Below are 20,876 nucleotides of genomic sequence, written 5' to 3' on the forward strand. Positions count from 1 at the left end.
TAAAGTTAGGCACATTTCTAGATATGTGTATGCCTATCTAAATAAAGCTCTGTCTATACTATCAAACTAATTTGACAAAATGTGCCCAAATATGGTAGTGATATGCTCAAATATGGAGGTGATATGACATCATCATGTCCATGGGCATATCAATTTTTGTAAACATAATGTTTGATAGTGTAGACAAAGCTTAAAAATATCTTAAAATCATACTTGGGTTGTTATAATTTGAAAGTGGGAAAAAAACTAGTTGATAATTCCTATGCACTCCAATAGACACTTTCTTTTGTAGATGCATCTTCCCCCAGTAAAATTTTAGAAGGGTTCAAAATTGAACTAAAATGTTAGTGTTAAGAATTAAAATAATAAGTGTCAATTAGCAGTACTGTATACTGTGTCAGTGGCAAGAGTCCAAGCTAAATTATATTCAAATCAATACCAAACCAGATGTTTGTGTTCAACAAGTATTGGGATGTTGAAATAACAAATGTCAAATATAATTTCTCTAAGGGCAAATATGCACTTCATATTGCTAACTTACAAACATAGATTACAGTGTACTTTAGAAACGGAGTCAATGTAGTCGTGATTTTGCAGTTGCTGTCCTTTTTGGAGAATTTTGAGTATGGGCTGTGATTTTAATATGGGTAATATGTTTGCCCTATCTGCAACCATCTCAAAGTGCATTAGACTAGATGTTACATACTGTGGATGTATATTAGGTTTTTTTAAGTGCACATGAGCCAGATGTGTACACTGGAGTGCCAGTTATAAATCCTTCTCTGAAAACATGTTCTACCACCAGAATTATATTAGAGTAGAGCCTTTGACCTGTGCCGATTTTATGGCTATGGTTTGTGGCACTGGCATTAATCGTCTCGACTATTACATGCACTCTTCATTCATATTATTTGATTATTTATAATTTTTAGGAGACAATGATGGACCATCCTTTGAAGACCATATCCTACATTGCTGACATAGGCAACATAGTGGTGATAATGGCAAGAAGACGAGCTGTGTCAAAGACACTAGGAGAAGCTCTGGAAGAGAGTGGTGTATCCATGGATGCAGAAGGACGTGCCCAGCCTAGGAAGATCATATGCCATGTGTTTGAAACCGAAGATGTAAGTATGGGATTCATAAAGCTTGGTTTTCACTAGCGACGCAACGCAAGGACGTGATGCAACGTATATGATTTGACCAATCACAAGCGATGGATTATTCGACCTGTCGCTTATCATTGGTCAACACGGTTGCGTTGCATTTACGTCCTTGCGTTACCTCCTAGTGGGAACCACGCTTTAGAGGCAGAGTTAGTTGATCTTGTTTCGTCCGTTTGGGACTTAGGCCCATAGCAAAGTGTTGAACTGACAGAGTTGTTTAACCCGTGACGGCGGGGAAAATTTGTACAGCAATTCAGTTTGCTTATGTTTAATCCTGTAACCATCACAGGTTTTGTTATGTTAAACTGTATTGACGAAATAAATGAAATTAAAAGTTGCCAGACATCTGAGGGCTTTAATGGATCAGAATATCGGGGTAACCTCCTACTCTTCCCGAAATATTTACTAAACAAATGTGTGCACAGGACATCAAGACATCATCTGAGAAGACTTGTACATGACCAAGCAATGCCTTGGACCTTTGTCGATATTATTTCTGTCATTTGCATTCCAGTACCCCTGTATTTACTGCTTGGCCACTCAACACTGAGCATAGGGAAAGGTATATTCTTTTCAAATAACTTGGAACAGTTCATCTTAAGAAAGATGGTATTGCCACTATGTTAGCCAAGAACATCTTTGACTATCTTCTGTAAGAGTAATGTTTTTACACTGAGAGAGTTGATTCAACTCAATTTAGTTTTTATATTCGTATGCTGTTTATAAATGTACCTGTTAGTGTTAACGAGGGTTTTATTGGTATTCTATAACTTATTTGTGGTTGATAGCAAATCACTCTTATTAGATCCCATATTTCATTTTGATTAATTATTATGACTGCATTATATTCAATTCACACATAAACAAGAGATAGAAAATTCACAAAACGCTGTAACTATTACCTATCTCATATATTATAGTACCCTTGAGTGATAGCCTAGCAACAAATGTAATCTTTGCAACTTCAACGATAACAAAAATAAGTAGCTTGTAACAGAATTGTCAGAAAATTAATCAGCTGTGAATAAGAATAGTATTTATGTTGATTCACTTGATTTCTTTTTCTAAGATAATATTTAAATGTGTCAACTTTCAGTCATAATTTTAGAGTCAATGTGAATAGAGCTTTAGTTTTATCAGTTCATAAACTTAATAATTCAAGAATTCTAGCATGAGCGTTTATAATGATGTTGAAAATGCATTTTTCTATCAGTATAAATTAAATTTAATAGAATGTTAAGGAATAATTTGAGCGCGTTATTATAATCCGATAATATGTTTCAAAAACAAAAGGCAGGTGAAGTATTATCATTGTTTAGTAAGCACATTTACAATTGCTACTCCATAAAGATGTTTTTTAATACATATTGTAATCTTTGTTGTTATCCCGCAAACAAGGCTACCAGAGGACAAACCTAATAATACTTATATTTATGTCGACAGGCTCAGTTAATTGCACAGACTATTGGCCAAGCGTTCTCGATAGCGTACTTAGAGTTTTTGAAGCAAAATGGGATAGACGACCCGGCAGTTTATGAGATGGATTACCAAGATGTATTGAATTCCCAGGAGATATATGGCGATGATCTTATGCTGTTTTCTAACAAAGAATGTGAAAAAGAGGTAAGTTGGAGAGATATTGATATGTGATGATGATCGTACAGTACGGATGTCTTACTGTAGTTTTTTTTTAATGTTTCTATACTATTTAAGGCTCTTTGAATTTGTTATTACTGTATTTCCTTTTTATACTGGGTGACTTCTTCATTTGAAGATTTCTTCCAGAGAGGCCAGTGTACTGGACTATGATGAGTAAAGGGTGTGACAGTGGCTGTGTGAGTTACACCTGAGTAACCCAGTACACCTGGGTAACCCAGTACACCGAGGTACCCCCTACTCGTCTAAAAAAATGTACTACTAGGTTTTTTAATGTGCACATGGGCTAGATGTGTACACTGGACCTATAGCTTATAGCCCTTATGTGAGAAGACTCATTCTACCACCAAAACGGCTTTAATCAGCAAAGAAAGGGAGGGGTGAGGTTTGTTCAAACCCATCGTTAGAAGTGTCTATTCCAAAGTGTGGGATGATGAGTCAGTATTATAGTAATATATAAATTTACTGGCACAGAATGAATTCTAAATTACGAGAGCCAGGAAAGTAACAATGCGAAGCTGCATAAATGTCCTAATACGCAATGTGGTCAAAATTGTATAATAATTTTTGAAGTCATTAGTTGCATTAAAAGAAAGACGTTACTTAGCTTTATGATAATGAAGATTTATTTTACAGACATATTACTCAGCTTAAAATGAATCAATCAACCTTAATGTATTTTGATACACTGCACAAGTATTAATTTTTTTGATGTTGTCAATATCTCATTTATTGTACAGGTGGCAGTCAGTCACCTTTTACAGGACAATCACACACGATTCACTGAGATAATAAATGCAGTAGTTGTATTACCCAGACAGTTATATTTTTTTTGGTACTAAATGATTGTTTTTTGTATAACTGTATTTAAAATTAACCTTATAAAAAACGCATACATTAGAACAGCATTAATGGATTAAACCAAAACAAGTAAACTTGAATATGGAACAGTGTTTAGTTACGTTAAGCGTGGTTCCCACTAGCGACGCAACACAAGGACGTAACGCAACGCAAGTGAATTGACCAATCACAAGCGATGGCTTATTCGCTTGTGATTGCTAACTGTCTATAACTTCGCTTGTCATTGGTTAAAATGCTTGCGTTGCGTTTACGTCCTTGTGTTACCTTCTAGTGGGAACCAAGCTTTAAGTGGCGTAAGTGCTGTACCACCATGGTTCTTAACAAAGGTCTTTCTATGTTTAGTAAGGTTTTTGGAATCTCTTTGACATCTAGGATGTTTTTCCGCAAACCTTCCAGGTTTCCTGAGGTCCCAATTTCATCATTTTAATTCATTATTTGTACATACTTTACTATTTTCACTTAATTTGATAATGAATAAACATATTCATATTCTATATGGTTCCTATACCTTTATATCATAATAATTGTTGTACATACTATACTATTTTCACTGGATTTGATGATAATATAAATAAACATATTGATATTCTATTACATAGTTGTATACCTTCTTTATATCATAATAATTGTTGTACATACTATACTATTTTCACTGGATTTGATGATAATATAAATAAACATATTGATATTCTATTCAACTATAGTTGTATACCTTCTTTATATCATAATAATTCCTAATCATTATTTTAAATATTGTTACAATTGACTGTTGTACTTATAGCCACGATATTATCATATTTAACCCCATTTATTTATAAAAATGAGAAAGACTTTACAAAATGTTTAATATACATTATGTAAAATTATATCAATTATTTGTTGTTTTTAATAACACATATATGTATATATATATAAATCCAAAGGCAAATTACTGAAAAAAATGACAATGCTGTGGGTATCAGTGGCTGGATCTCAATGGAGATACAAAAATAAAAAGCGAAAAGTTAAATCAAAACGATAAAGTAAACAGCCAGAAAAGTTAGCAGAGCTTTCGGGCAACACTAGCCCTTCATCAGTGCAAGTATATATGTCAGTGCATGTATATATATATAAATGTACACAATATGTTAAATCTTTTTATGCATCTGAAAGTGTCTTATAAACATCCTTGATCATTAGTAAGCTTTACGCCTATTTCAATTTAGTACCCATTAGTCCTACGAGCGTGTTAATATACCACCTACCCTGCACGCTTTTCACCAGAGATGTGATTAACACACACATACGTAAGCGTAACTCTTAATCAAAATTGAATTAACATACCGAAACTAGATCTGATTCCTTGTCTTGTGTGCTTCGGTATTATAAAAGGTGTAATCAGGTATAAGGAGGATAGATCGTAAATCGTTAAGCCTGTCTCCGTTGGCGCGTGAGTGATTGGATTTACGTGTGCTACGAAGGGTGTTCGTGAGGTGATTAATTTTCTGAACAGTTTTGTTGTGATATTTTGTGGACAGGTTATATATTCTGTCTGCTGGCTGTGATTTAAAATCCTATTTATTTAAGCTAATTTAATTTGTGTTTGCAATTTCAGTCTACTTTCTAATTTATTGGCCATTTTAGGTAAACGTTTATTTAAGAAATAATTCACAGGTTTCAGTAATCTTAATTGTAAGTAATCTGTTAAATATTAAAGTTTATGTTGAATAAACTAATTACTTGCATAAATGTTTGTATGGTGTCTCACCAGTATACAGAGTGAAGGCAGGTACATGATCATACATTTATAAAGTACAGAACAACTACTGAAGCTTGGTTCCCACTAGAACGTAACGCAAGGACGTAAACGCAACGCAAGCGTTTTAACCAATGACAAGCGAAGTTATAGACAGTTAGCAATCACAAGCAAATAAGCCATCGCTTGTGATTGGTCAATTCACTTGCTTTGCGTTACGTCCTTGTGTTGCGTCGCTAGTGGGAACCACGCTTAAGAGGACAACCTTTGAAACCCAACAAAGTGTTCCCTTAAAAGGGGTTGACTGTATGGTATTACAACATTATATTGCCCCCTCATGAGTTTCAAAAGTGTCCCCTTAAAAGAGGTGTCCCCTAAAGGAGGGTTTCTACTGTATGTCCTTCAATGTAGAAACAATCACATACACTCTGTCTTACAATCATGTACAGTGTATTATACTTACATGTACTGTGTATAAAGTACAACCTTTCTATTCAGTGGATGGATTTTACTGTGTATATATATTCTGATATTTGTTATGAATTTTTAAGAAGGCACTTTCCTGTGAAATGAACAAGGGGCACCAATACAAACATTTTAACTGTGTGGCTGTGCACTATGATATGGATAAATAAATTCCATGCAACTATCGAACAATATTTCTTTTTTCCCTAGATCCTCGTAAACAAAGAGCGTGGTGAGAACATGGGAGTGGTGATAGTAGAATCTGGTTGGGGATCATTAATACCTACAGTAGTATTGGCTAACATGTCACCATTTGGGGCAGCTGCTAGATGTGGAAAGCTCAACATTGGTGATCAGATAATGTCCATCAATGGAACTAGCTGCGTAGGTTTACCACTGGAGAAGTGTCAACAACTTATTAAGGTAGGACACGAAACTGGGCTGACTTTTGGGGTGGAAATATATCTGGGGAACCGCTGGTTCAGAAGAAGAATTATTGGTTAGCAGTAAAAACTCACCTGAACTGGCTAGAGAGAGGCCTAAATCCAGACCAAAAGTCAATACAGGGACTGTACCCGGGGATATGCATGTTTGTGAAATAAGACGTATAGTAGGGGTGGAATTAGACCCGAAGTGGGATTACCCAAGGATATAAATTGTATTATTTTATATTTCTTGTAACCACAATTCAGATATAAAAAAAATGGAGTTCTGGACAAAAACCAATTGATTTTGAATACTGGTATTGAGGCTTAGATCATATATTTAGTTTGATGTTGGATTTTGTATTGGTTCGATATGTGCATGTGCATATTTATTAATTTATTTATTCTGTCTTTATACTGAATGACACTTTCAGTGCTAAAACATTGATTGAAGTGGTTCAGTATAGTATGTTGGTATCCATATATATTAACAAAATACTACTTGTTCTTTCAGTCATTGAAAAGCCAAGCACTTGTGAAATTCAACATAGTATCATGTCCTCCAGTTACACAAGTATTGGTCAAACGTCCAGATACACGATATCAACTGGGCTTTAGTGTACAGAATGGAACAGTAAGTGAACTTCATTGATGTTTAACAACAGCAAACGATGTTTATACTTAGTACAGGACAAGATTATCTTGTCAAATTATCAAGAAAAAAACAACTTTCGGACAATCTTGAAGAATCAAGACCATTTCTGGAGACATAAAATAATCTTGATTTATCAAGAGAAGTTTTGAAGACAGCATGTGTTATTGGGCAATCTTGATAAAGTCATTGAGACTACATACAGGCACGGTTCGAATCCGGTTCCGGCAAATCAAATCGATCTTCAATGCTTCATTTTCACACGGCTATGCGCATATTGATTGGAGCATAGCCGCATGGAGCTTTATGAAAACGAAACACTGACGTTCGACTTGATTTTTCGGCGCCGGACCGGAACCGTGCTGAAACAGACCCTTAATCCTGAAGATTTAAAAGCATTCCATTGACTCCAGACAATCTTGAACAGTCAAGAGAATTGCACTGAGATCTACTGTGTGTACTAAACTTCATATTTTCCTATCCTAATCTTATTTTCTTGTTCTTTTATTAGATATGTAGTTTAATGCGAGGAGGTATTGCTGAGAGGGGAGGAGTAAGAGTCGGTCACAGGATTATTGAGATCAATGGTAGTAGTGTTGTGGCTGTTTCACATGAGAAAATTGTAGAAATGCTCTCAAATTCAGTGGGAGAGGTAATATAAAAGCATCTGTTTTTAAATGCCTTGCCTACAGGCAATCTACAAAATTAGTGTCACCTTAATAGGATGTTTACTTTACTTACTTACTTGTTTCCAGAGCTCAGCATTTGCAGGATCCGGAGTCGAGGCTAGGCTATGCCTATAAGCCCCTCTTTTTACCTGAATAGGAGTTGGTTGCAGTGTTGGTTTATACTAAAGAGTGTCCCATAAATTAGGGTCTCTTGAATATGGGTAGCCTAAAGCAGGGATTCTTCTGTACACTGCAGTATGATAACATGACACTTTCTAGCTGTGCATCTACTTATTGTAGACAAATAATAATGATAAAAATGTAAAATTCTGTCATACAGGTATATTAATTTAGAAACAAGATTGCTATTATGCTATGTATAACACTGATGATATACTTTGTGTACAGTCTCTTCCATATTGCCTATCCGCTAATGTGTTATTTAATTTGATATTGTTTATTTTATCTTCAGATTCGTATGAAGACGATGCCATTGTCAATGTACAGATTACTAACAGGACAAGAACTTCCTGTATACATTTGAAAAATGTATTTATCAAAAAGGAAAAATATTATACAAACTTCAAAATACAGCATACATTAACCATGATTGGTTGTATCTGTATTGTGGTCTGTATAGGATCCTTCCCAGGAACACTAACAATGACAGTTGTATTGTGATCTGTCATCATATACAGTATCAGATCCATTGAATACATCATACATTACATCCATTTACTGCTTGCACACAGTAGATCCATCGCAGGAACAAATTATGTGTGTGTTGTCTGCAGTCATAAAATAGATCCATCACAGGAACACATGTTGTGTTGTAGTCTGCTAACATAAAATAGATCCATCATAGGAACAAATATTGTGTTGTCGTCTGCTGACCTTAAAAAAATCCATCAGGAAAAAAATTATATTTGTGTGGTCTGACTGGCATGTATCAGATCTTTGCAGAAACATATTACATTGTTCTTGTGTGGCTGGCATACAATTAATCCATTGCAGGAACAACTTGTCTGCTGGCATACAATGGATCCCTTGCAAGTAGTGATGAAATAAACTAGATGTTGGACAGGAAGCTTAAATAAAAATGCAAAGAAATTATTATATTTTATATTAAAGAACTGTTAGTTGTTTGTGGATGAGTAGGTGATTATGTGCTATTGATAAAATGTATTTATTAATGATCATTGGTGCATTGTTACCATAGATTGTCACAATAATATTTGGGAGTGTAGGTGAAATTAATATGGTATATGTAATTATAGATTAGTATGTGGTTATCAGCGACTCACTGGTATATTCACATAACATGAATGTGAAGAATGTATTTATAGCCGACTATATATAAAATTGTTGGTGACAAACAATTGTGATTTACAATGGCGTAATTTGGAGATGTTTTTTGTTGCCGAAAATTGATTGTGATCGTAGTTAATATTCCAAATCCGGTAGGAGGGAAAATGTTTTTGGATGCGTTTTCAAGGAAACACCTTATTTTAGAATTAGAATAAGGTTCATTATCCCACATATATTATTTGGCCAATCCATTTTTTCAAAATGAACTGTACACAAATTTAACTGATGACAGATGAACCTCGAAGATGCAATAGGATATTTTGATATGTACAAAAAGTGATAATTCTACAAAATGTAGTCTACAAGAAGTAGAATTATGTTTATATATGCGTACACATATAGCAGTGGAGTGTTTACAAAATTGTGATAATTGTCTAAAGAGAGTGTTGAAAAATGTGCATTGACACAATGTAAATTAACAATAAATTGAAAAGGAAAAGAAAAATACTGATTATATATATAGTTGTTCACTTTTAAAATAATAATTTAACAGTTTGATATTGTTGGGAGAACAACCTAATTGTTAGAATTTGTAATTCACAAATTCCAATAGGACCCCTATTAAGGGGAAACCTTCCAATTCCAACAAAGTATCCCCTGAATAGGATTTATCTGTAGTGTTAAATCATTTCCCCTTGTTCATTTCACAGGAAAGTGGCCTCTCAATAGGAGTGTCCTCTCAATAGGAGTGTCCACTGAATAGGAGTGTCCTCTTAATAGGAGTGTCCTCTGAATAGGAATGTCCCATAGGAGGGATTCTACTGTACCATAATATTGAGCATTTTGTAAGCACAATAATCAATTATTGTTGGAAATAATAAGGAATACATCCAAGTTTTATAATATTATTATGTATGTCAATTGATAATCTAACAACTTATTAATGGTGTATAAATGTGAAGTAGCACCCTAAATGTCTGGTATTTTTATTCTTCTATCCTATGAGTGTATGAAAGGGGGTGCACCGATGATTAACATACCATTTTGAGTGAGGGAGTGAGGCTAGGTTATTTCAGAGGGCTGATTATCAGTAATGATCTGGGAGGGAAGAAGTTGGATAGTGACTTTGTGTGGTGCTTTTTAGATTTATTTTGATTCACGATATAAATAAGAGAAACAATGTATATAAAGGTTTTGTTAAAGCGTCCATTGTCTAATCATACCTTTTTATTTAAATAATATTTATTGATTTTTATAGTTAGTTTATCATTATAGTAATTTTCTTCAAGAAGTGGAAAAAATTAACAATTTATAAAATAATAATTATTAGTATATTATAGAACTGTATCTTACTGTGAAATGCTACTGGAAGGTCTATGTTTACAAATTACGTACCAGAAATAATGTGTACATATAATATATACCTAGTAATCATAATTACAATTCTTTTTTGACCGTTCAGATCAGTATAAGTAAAATAAAATAACACATCATTTATGATTTTTTTATATCTGTCATACATTAGTTGCTTTATCACAGTTTGTGTATTCACCCATCAGTAGCATTAGAAACTTATAACATGTTTTATATCATTTACAATATTAATAATATTTTACTGTTTATAGATGATGGTGATGATAATTTTAGTTATGATTTATCCCCCCCTGACACAAATTCAAAATATTCCTTTGCTTCCAAATAAATGAAGTTCTTAGATGCAAATAAACAGTATCAATGATAAATTACCTAAACTTGTTTCAATTTATGTGTTGTTGACATCGGATAACTCAAAACATGTATCCATCCATAACATTTGAGTATGTTTATTTAACACAGTAAAAAAAGAAAAGTACATACTCTACAAATTGTTGCCCTTCTTTTCACCGTGTGGCGCAGTGTGTTGGACGTTGGACTACCGATCGTCAGACCTAGGTTCGAATCCAACTCTCGCCGCATTGCTTGTATCCGTAGGCAAGATACTTTACTTACGTTGCCTCTCTCCACCCAGGTGTATAAATGGGTACCCAGTTAGATCTAGACACAACTTTGCGCTGGTTACCGGCTGCATTATGGGATTATGTTTCCATACGTGTTTGATCCCCAAAAAATACTGGGGTAATAATGCTTGTAAAGCGCCTTTGAGCATGATTACTCATGAAAAGAGCGCTATATAAATGTGGTATTATTATATATATTATTATTATTTCACCGGCTCCAAAAAATAAAAAATTCTGCCTGTGCCACACCAGAACCATGGAGTGAGTGAGCCTCGAACCCCTGCCGATGTTATGGCTACGTAATTACGGTTCCACTGTCTTAACCGCTCGGCCACTCACTCACTCTAGACAATTTGTTGGCTGTTTTACTTTTCTTTTTGTTTATTTTATTTTGTATCTTCATTGAGATTCAGCCACTGATACCCTGATTGTCATTTTCCCATTAATTTACCTTTGGATGTACATATATGGATATTTCAAGCTTCATAACAACCAAGTGAATTAAGTATAGTAAGGTAGAGGGAAAATATTGCATAAATGTAATGTTGTCCGTTGTCAGGTGGACTCGCAACTTGTACACATAATTATGTAAATATAGGTAATCTTATCAAATTTATTAAGAACATCACTTACATATAATATATAAAATTTCTATTTTTTTTGCATTTAGTATTAAAAATATATTTAATAATTAAAAACAATAATATTGTTTATTAATATTATTATTATTACAATTACATGGTATATTCATAAAGTTTCTGTTTTAACAGTTTCTACAAAATTACCTATGCATCATAAAAAACATTTTTATTGGAATGACAAATATTTGTTTGAACTAATATATAATATATATAGGTATTATTAAACAAATTGGTCAGATGTTTGTGTATAGTTACAATATTGTTAGTTTAATATAAATAGCACGCTGGCATTTACCAATCTTTTTGCTTAAGTCAAGATGACTTAGCAGTGCTTAAGTTAAACTGAAGATTTATTTTAATCAAACCAGGTCTTAAGGAATGAACTTTTTCATCTAACATTTAAACAAAATTAATATGCACACATTTTTTGCTTAAGTCATTTTGAAAACAATGTTAAATGATTTTAGAAAAGTAAGTTTAATAAATCTGACTCAAGCTGCAGTTCTGCACTGCCCTTCCATTTTAATAGTTTAAGTACATTCAAAATTCAAATAACTTGTTGTACAAAATTAGTTTACAATGTAAAATATTTTACCATAAACATATTAATATTAAAAATAATAAATATTAATTAAATAATACTTATGTCAAATGGTGTCCTAGACACTGGATCGGTTTGTAGTATACTATTTATATTATGCAAATCATAATCATCAGCAAGAAATAATAATATATAAAATATACATTGTAATTGTAGAAAAATATTGTATAGCAATTAGCAGCTTAAAGTGTCACATTCATCAAAAACAACTGATGATACAATTCTATTTCTATGGGCATAACATTTATTTGTGTACGTTTTTATTCAAAAACAAAAACAACAGCATATTGTACATACGTCATTGTAGAGAATTATTTAAGATTAAAAGTTAGTACTGTACTATATTTACTGTGACATTAGGTTCCAGAAACGTTACAGTTTGTGTATATGTGGAGTTTGTGAAGTACTGTGACATCAGGCTCCAGTGTGTCAATTACTGTGACATCAGGCTCCAGTGTGTCAATTACTGTGACATCAGGTTCCAGTGTGTCAATTACTGTGACATCAGGTTGCAGTGTGTCAATTACTGTGACATCAGGTTCCAGTGTGTCAATTACTGTGACATCAGGTTGCAGTGTGTTAATTACTGTGACATCAGGTTGCAGTGTGTTAATTACTGTGACATCAGGTTCCAGTGTGTCAATTGCTGTGACATCAGGTTCCAGTGTGTCAATTACTGTGACATCAGGTTGCAGTGTGTTAATTACTGTGACATCAGGTTCCAGTGTGTCAATTGCTGTGACATCAGGTTCCAGTGTGTCAATTACTGTGACATCAGGTTTCAGTATGTCAATTGCTGTGACATCAGGTTCCAGTGTGTCAATTACTGTGACATCAGGTTTCAGTATGTCAATTGCTGTGACATCAGGTTCCAGTGTGTCAATTGCTGTGACATCAGGTTCCAGTGTGTCAATTACTGTGACATCAGGTTGCAGTGTCAATTACTGTGACATCAGGTTCCAGTGTGTCAATTACTGTGACGTCAGGTTCCAGTGTGTCAATTACTGTGACATCAGGTTCCAGTTTATTTAACTAAAGTGTATGTAAGCTAGTGTAATAACCAGATGAGGCTATCGGTACAGTCAAACATGCATGTACGTTCAACTATGCCGATAGTCAATGGTCAACTGTGCATTTAATATTAGGTTCCAGTTTATTAATTACTGTGTAACAGAATTCAACACAGTTCAATGTTGTCTACTACTGTGGCTTTAGGTAGTAGTAGTTAATTTAGCTGTAAAGTTGTGTTTCATCTTGACTGGCGGTAAAGCTTCGTGAATAACTTTTTCTTCTTTTTTTAGACTTTCTGCTACCAAGACTAACACTCTGAAAAGAAAGAATAGAAAATGATTTTCATTCAAAATTACCATAAAAGCAATTTTACTATTTCTACAATTGCAATAATTGATGTAATTTTTTCAGAATGTTCTAGTTGCCTTTTTAATAATAATTTTTACATTTATTACTACCCAATATTTGTTTATTTCAATATTTAAAAAAATTTCTAAGGAAAGACACATTGCCCAAATTTGGTTCTCTTTACTTGTGTGTATAAAACTGTTTTGATACCACTTCAAAAATTGAATACCACTTTATTCATTTGAAAACTAACCTCAATTTCTGTTGATGACTCGTGCATTGAACAATCATGTTCACTGGATTCGTAAGTTAGACGGATAGTCTCGTCTGAAATGATGATCTCTTCAGTCATCTGGCATCCAACCAGAAAGAATAGAAGAGCCGAAATCAGGTATGAAGTCGGAACAATGGTCATTAGAGCATATCCCATACCCATTCCACAGGAATCCCAGTGCGAATGTTTCAAAATAAGTGGAACCTATGTATAATAAAAAGATATATAAAATAGAAATATTTATACAGAACAGTATGCATTTTAATTATGATTTTTATAAGGAAGGAAAGAAAACATTACTCTTCTTAAATAAAAAAGAGCAGGGCATTGTCTTTTGGCGTAGCCTTATTGCGGTAGTTACTACACTGTGCTGCGAGAGACCTTGAATTGTGTCAGTTGCAAGTAATATATACTTTACGTTTAAAGCATTCTTACAAAGCAAAATATATTATGGAAGATACTGTACTAAGTGGAGCATCTGTAAATCTTTCCATTACCATCATCCAGAATTAGTTTCATTATCTACATCTCTTTACATAAATCCATGCAATAATCAATTCCTTCCACTACAGAAAATGGAACCCTATTTTCATATGTACAGTACAACTGTGGCTTGATTATATACTAGTTAAACCACTTTGCTTACCAATGATGGTCCAATGCTTCCACCAATTATAGTACCCACAGCAATATATACAGCTGATGCCTGGGCCCTGAGACTTGGCGCAAACAGATCCTGTGATATAATGAAATAAAACAATAACTTTAATAATAAACTTACATAAACTATACCTAAAATAGATACACAGTAATATTCATGTTCAAAAATCTTACAAACTGAAATTGTTTTCTTGGTATGAATGTGTGAAAGAATTGCTTGTTACATCAATGTGAGTTCTTGGAAAAATTTGGTAGACCTGCATCTGCAGCCTGTGAGGCCTGCATCTGTGCATATCTTCCTAATGTCTAATAATGTTAACTATAGTATTACACCGTGACAAACTAGTGTTGTGAAAGTTAAGTAAGTTTGTCTGGGGAGATATCAATTTGTTAGATAACATTTGTGTTGCACACACATGTGAATTGGATACAGGATACACACCTGTACAATGGCAGCTGAGCATCCAACCCAAGTCTCAGCAGTTAAGTAGGCTAGGAACAGAAGTCCATATGAGGCAGTCACATCAGGCACAATGAGTGGAGCAACTACACAAGGTGCTGCTACTATTTGACTGACAGCTATAACGTAAGCCTTTGCCGGTCGGTTGTTTGTTGAATACCTGAAATATATATTTGATAAAACTGTAAAATGGTTTTTAAAACCTAATTTTCAGTTTCTAAAATTTTAACAGACAGATAACAGCAAGATTTTGGATATATTTTGCATGACCTGTGTCTTTTGTTAAGGGTGCCATTTATTTTCATTGTTTTGGATATACAAAGAAAATCCAGTTTACCATTACTACTAGGCCTGGCTCCTTTTGGTTAACTCAAGGTAAACAAATACATTGGTGATGCATATTGATATATTATAATAATCATTGTAAATCATCTTCATAATTTTATATAACATTTTGTTCTTTTACCTGTCTGCAAGGTAGCCACCAATTAAACAACCTGTTGTTCCCCCAAAGAGAACCACAAGACCAATGTTTACACCATAATCAACCGAAGTTTGCCCAAAGCGTCTACTATAGAATGTGGCCAGCCAAGTACCTAGGGCGTAACCACCTATTTCACGTATTGCTGCAGCTGACGTCAAAATAACATATGCCTTTGTAGTCATAAGTAGCACAACCGTTTCCTAAAAAGTAGTTCATCAATATTTTTAAATTTTATCCCTGTTCTACTATAGAGCATTTTGCCACAATGCTAAGGGATACTGTACTAGCATGTGAGAGGCTAAAGACCTGTCATATGCCATATTGCAGGCATCCTTAGGTAAGACACTTTACTCTCATTTCCTTGTCCTTAAAATGGGATTCAGCCATTAGTCTCTTGTATGCAATTCACATGTGCATGATAAAAAGTAAGAAGCTGGTGTGCCCCTCAATTTTTGATTAAACTTACATTTACATTCAGCGTATTTATGTTTATATGCTGTCACGGATGAATAATATCTGCACAGAAAAGTGTTATACCTTAATACTGTATGATCCATATTGCAGTAGTGAGGTCGATTCCCCTTGAGTCTCACGTAGAACGAATGCAGCTATTAACACCATAAGGAAGCCAAGAATGGACAGACTAAAAAATACCCATCGCCAACAAATAACTGAATTTAAAGCACCTAGACCATATCCTATAGCACCACCTATAACAATGATTTAAAAATTACATAAAATTGAATGTTAACAATTATTTCTAAACATGCAGTAAGAAAAACAAAACTATTTATTTGGAACATGGGAAAAGAAATGAGCTTGGAGGTAGAGCTGTAGTTTGGTGGACTAATAGTCCTGCCTTGCAATCCCAGGCTTAAAACCTGATCTATTGACCAGGGTCGTAACAAACAGCTGTTTCTACTACACTCTAAAGCTCAGTCTATACTATCAATGTAATGTGCCCATATATGGACACGATGTTATACTGTACTACCATACAGCACCTTTTTTGTCAAAACTAGTTTGATAGTGCAGACAGAGCTTCAGCCTCAAACAAGACTTTTTTTTAAGCATGATAAAGTTCTGTAGTGGTGAGTAACTTGCGGTGCTGTTGGATGGGTATGAAATAAAAAAAATATAGTAAATCTAAACTTGCCCAAATAAATTCCGAAGTGATAAAATGATAAAGCTTTGGCTCTGTGCAGTGGCAAGAAGTAATCTGCAATGAGTGAGTAGGCTGCTGGGTTACACGTTGCCTGTATGACAAAAAAAGTTAATCTTCATTTTTAAACATGCCAAATATTAAACAAGTACGAAAAATTGTACGGTAAAAAAAAAGTATGGTAAAAGTGTATTTATACCTCGGGAATCTATAGTAAACAATGTAAAGTGTTTTCTAAACTTGGCATATGCAGATGCGCTTGTGGAAAGGCATGCTACTTTAGGAACCAAAGGGGGTCTAGTAGTACCGCCTAAATGGACAAGTTATACACTATTTGGTTTTTGTACAAATCAATCAGAAGAAATTGGAGCTGTAGCTTGGTGGTTAACATGTTTGCTTCTAAATCTTAAGGTCCATGGTTCAATCCTGACCTAGTGCTAGGGAAAAAAATTAATGGGAGATCACTTGAAATATCGAGAAACTCTTTTGATTATCCGGAGACTCATGATGCCAGTTAAATTTTAAGCTAAAGAATTCTGATTACCTCTCCAATTCCTAGCATCATTCTGGAGAGTAATAATTCCCAGAAGGTCTTAGCAAATCCAGTGAAAAACACCATTAGACTCCAGAAGAAGCATCCAACCAGTAGTACTACAACACGAGACGTTTTGTCAGCCACACGTGCCAATGGGATTCCTGCTACAGTGTACATGACGGTAAACGCAACCCCAGTCAGAATTCCTTGCTGGAAAGTAACAAGAAAGATTTAATATTTACTTTTTTAAAATTTGGACTCAAGATATTTAGAGGGTTAAGTTTTAAAGTTCTGAATTTAAAACAAAAATCAAAACAAAACCAGAAACCTGCTTGTACTGTAACTAAATAATAATTTTCTATGATCATCTTCGGGTCATAATTGTAAACTGTTTTGAAATTTTTCAGTTTTTTAACTTTCCTGCCTCCCACTTAATAATAATAATAATAATAGTTTACAAACTTGAACTGACTGACTGACAAATGTTCAGTAATGGGTAGATTGTATAAGTATGATATTATGTATATTATTGTCTAATATGTTTAGACGCATCGAAAGCATCAGACAAGCTAGCAACATTCACTTTTACTCTTCTCACTCTTTCTCTTTCAATATTGTCTCTTTCAATTTGGTACTGCAATTTCGCAAGCTCTAATTCTACATCTACTTTTTCCTTTGCCTGCTCCATTTCCATAATGATTCTTTGTTTAAATTATCAATTTCCATCTTAGCCATCTGTAATTCTAAGTGGTTAAGGTCGCAAACTATAGACATGAAATTCTACCTCGATCAAAGTACTAGTGGTAGAACAAGTCTTCTCAGAAAGGACTTAAAATTGGAGGTTCAGTGTACACATCTGGCTGGTGTGCATTTTAATGAACTCCAGTGCTTTGGGAGTTGGAAAGTTTCGTTTATTTCGTTTATTTATTTTTTCCACTCACTTATATATATATATATATATCATTTACATTTACATAACATAACATATATTAAATGTGGGTGGATGGAAGTCACAGTAAGTTCACTGAACTTTAAGTCGTGACTCCCGTATGCCTAAGTATACTAACATTGCTACAGAGTAGACTGAAATATAAATATATAATAGTGAAAGTACATAAAATAAAGAAATAAAAAAAAATTTAAATTATAGAAGTTAAGATAAACCAGGCAATTATATAATATATGATAAAAGGGATAATGATAACAATTAGAGTACAATATGAAATATAATTAAATATGGTATAATAACAAGTATAACGATACAATGTAGCGGAGATTATTGAATACCAGGGTGAAGGATTTAATGCCATGTATCACCACCAAATAAATAAGGATAAAAGATCGGCGAAAATTTATGTAGCATATTCTGACACCATTTTGTGTTTGAAATTAGATTTAAAACTAGAAAAGGAAGATTTCTGTTTAAGTTCATTTGAGAGTGAAGTCCAAAGTTTGGGACCAAAATAATACATAGAAAATCGTCGAGCCTTAACATTTAAATTATCAAGGATATAATTGTTAACAGAGGATCGGGTTTTATAGGAATGGCGTTCGTCAATTCTTGTAAATAAAGCATTAAAATGTGAAGGCAGTAAATTGTTAGATAAACGGTACATAAATGAGGCAACTTGTAATTTATTTAAATCATAAATGTTTAAAACGTTAAATCTTTTAAAAAGTAATTTTGTATGGGCTCTAAATGATTCTCCCGCGCAAATCCGAAGTGCACGTTTTTGTAGTTTAAAAAGGCGGTCAATTTGAGTTTTCTCTAGACTTGTCCAGGGGCATAACGTATTAAATTTATCTAGAGTAATTGCCCAACATAAATTGGCATAAGAAAGGTAAGGCAAAACTAAAGTATTATAAAGGGTTAATAAGGTTTTTTGAGGGAAGATATGTTTTAATTTGTTCAATATTCCAACATTTCTAGAAACTAGATTACTGATTTTATTTATATGTAGTTTCCAAGTCAGAGAGGCATCTATGGTTACTCCTAAAAATTGGGTTTCATTAACTCGTTTGATCATTTTATTATCAATGTATATTTGTTCATTTAAAGAATTTAAAGAAAAGTCACACTTGTCTTCTGGTCCACCTCAAAACTCTGTAATTTTGGACAGATGAATGAGCACTGTTTGGGCCCTTAAGGGATAAGGAAGGTCTGTGCGGTGCAAATCAGTCCATTTAAGCTGCAAAGCAGGTTATTACTCCACATTTACATCATATTTGAAATATATTCTATTTCATGTGGAGTATTTTATAAAACTTGACTTCTTAAGCTCTGTCTACACTATCAAACTAGTTTGATGAAAAAGGTGTAATGTCTATATATGGGCACATCACATTGTTTTGTCAGAATGTAAACTGGCATAATTGTACAGTATAAATAATGAAACATGGTTAAAGTAGATTCTATTTTACCTGGGTGTCATCAAACTCTATACAGTCTTCAGGATCACAATTTTGGAATGTAGCGTTATACATACTGTGACTGACACACTGATGATCACTACTGTTGTATGAACATCGTAAGCCTGAAATTAGTTATATATTTATTAAGCTCTGTCTACACTATCAAACTAGTTTGACAAAAATGGTGTCATGTGCACAAATAGTGTAGTGATATTCCCAAATATGGAAGTGATATGACATCATCATTGTTAGGGGCACATTACATTTTTTTTTCACAAAAAGTTTGATAGTGTAGACAGAGCTTTAGTAATATTATTTACCAATATCTATTTATTCTATCAGTTATTCTATCAGTTATTCGAAAAATTTATGACATAAATAATAAAATGATATGCAGTCAACTCTGCCTCAATTCGGGACACACCTGATCTGGTCTAAAAAGTCTGGTTTTCCAGAATTTCTCGTTCTAGATAAGTTGTTGGACCCTTCTAAAGGTCTTTTAGGTACCGTTTATGAATTTCAATCAGGAGCACCTAGGAAATACTTTTGCCAGAAACGATACACTCTAGATCTTTTTACAGTATTTTGAAAATATGAATAAGTGCAGAAAACATGAAAGTTTTTTTAAAAATAGGGGACCAATTTTTTAGGAACAAACCTGCAGGTATCAGGACTGGGAGAACTTGGCGATCTGTTTGATTTAACACGTACACAAAAAACAATACAACTAAAGAGATGATGGCACGCTTCAATGAGGGAATGCTGATGGTTGATTCATCATGGTATTCTCTTGAAGTCTGAGTCCCCATGTTTGTGGTAAGTTGTCAGTGACTTGTAAGGCTGAATGAATGTTTTTTAGATGATTGAATCAGCATGCTCTGCCATCTTCATTTACACTCTCTGTTGACTTGGATTGGAGGAATCTATCTTATACTGTAATCTAATAAGACAAAGGTAGTAAATGTGAGTAAAAAAGATTGTAAGTTAGAATTCAATATTAATTATAAGGAGTTTTTATTTGCGACGTTTCCTGCTAGTGCTGACATACACAATTCCCCTTTTACATAACAATAGATTATGAGTCATTATCACCCATCACAAGGCCTATTAACCACCCAGCAGTGTTTGTTCTATCTACTACTACTAGAAAGGTCCAGCTATCCTTGCCTAGCTAGAAGGCCTACCTACTTTTTTCTCTCCTTGTACCTACCATTTTCTTTAATAAAAAGCTGAGCTCCTTCAAGTAGATCAATTTATATAGCATTCAACTTACTCATTGTAATAACATGTTTGCACCTTGAAGTATTGTAAATAAATGTTCGCTTCGTCCAAAATTGTACAACGCCACCATTTTT

At 33.8% G+C, this 20,876-nt stretch overlaps 2 protein-coding genes across 4 annotated transcripts in view; one reads left to right on the forward strand and one right to left on the reverse strand.

Annotated features, from left to right (window-relative positions):
• Positions 1-11,554, forward strand: part of LOC140062883 (uncharacterized) — a 53,640-nt gene extending 42,086 nt beyond the window's left edge. For all 3 annotated transcript variants that reach the window (XM_072109269.1, XM_072109267.1, XM_072109268.1), the window contains 6 exons: positions 933-1,127; positions 2,610-2,789; positions 6,094-6,306; positions 6,823-6,942; positions 7,472-7,612; positions 8,101-11,554. In XM_072109269.1, coding sequence (XP_071965370.1) covers positions 933-1,127; positions 2,610-2,789; positions 6,094-6,306; positions 6,823-6,942; positions 7,472-7,612; positions 8,101-8,172 — 921 coding nt within the window. In that variant the 3' untranslated portion in view covers positions 8,173-11,554. The remainder of the gene's footprint in view (positions 1-932; positions 1,128-2,609; positions 2,790-6,093; positions 6,307-6,822; positions 6,943-7,471; positions 7,613-8,100) is intronic.
• Positions 11,555-12,442: 888 nt separating this feature from the next.
• Positions 12,443-20,852, reverse strand: LOC140062894 (MFS-type efflux pump MSMEG_3705-like). The gene is made up of 11 exons (XM_072109281.1): positions 20,732-20,852; positions 20,180-20,461; positions 19,531-19,643; positions 17,119-17,319; positions 16,569-16,668; positions 15,950-16,122; positions 15,395-15,612; positions 14,911-15,088; positions 14,455-14,544; positions 13,788-14,012; positions 12,443-13,501 (listed from the first exon to the last, which is right to left on the reverse strand). Exons 2-11 carry the CDS (start codon positions 20,328-20,330, stop codon positions 13,406-13,408), a joined length of 1,545 nt encoding a protein of 514 aa, XP_071965382.1. The 5' UTR covers positions 20,331-20,461; positions 20,732-20,852; the 3' UTR covers positions 12,443-13,405.
• Between the last annotated feature and the right edge of the window lie 24 nt (positions 20,853-20,876).

The sequence above is a fragment of the Antedon mediterranea genome, chromosome 11 (assembly GCF_964355755.1).
Source record: "Antedon mediterranea chromosome 11, ecAntMedi1.1, whole genome shotgun sequence".
Taxonomy (NCBI): Eukaryota; Metazoa; Echinodermata; class Crinoidea; order Comatulida; family Antedonidae; genus Antedon; species Antedon mediterranea.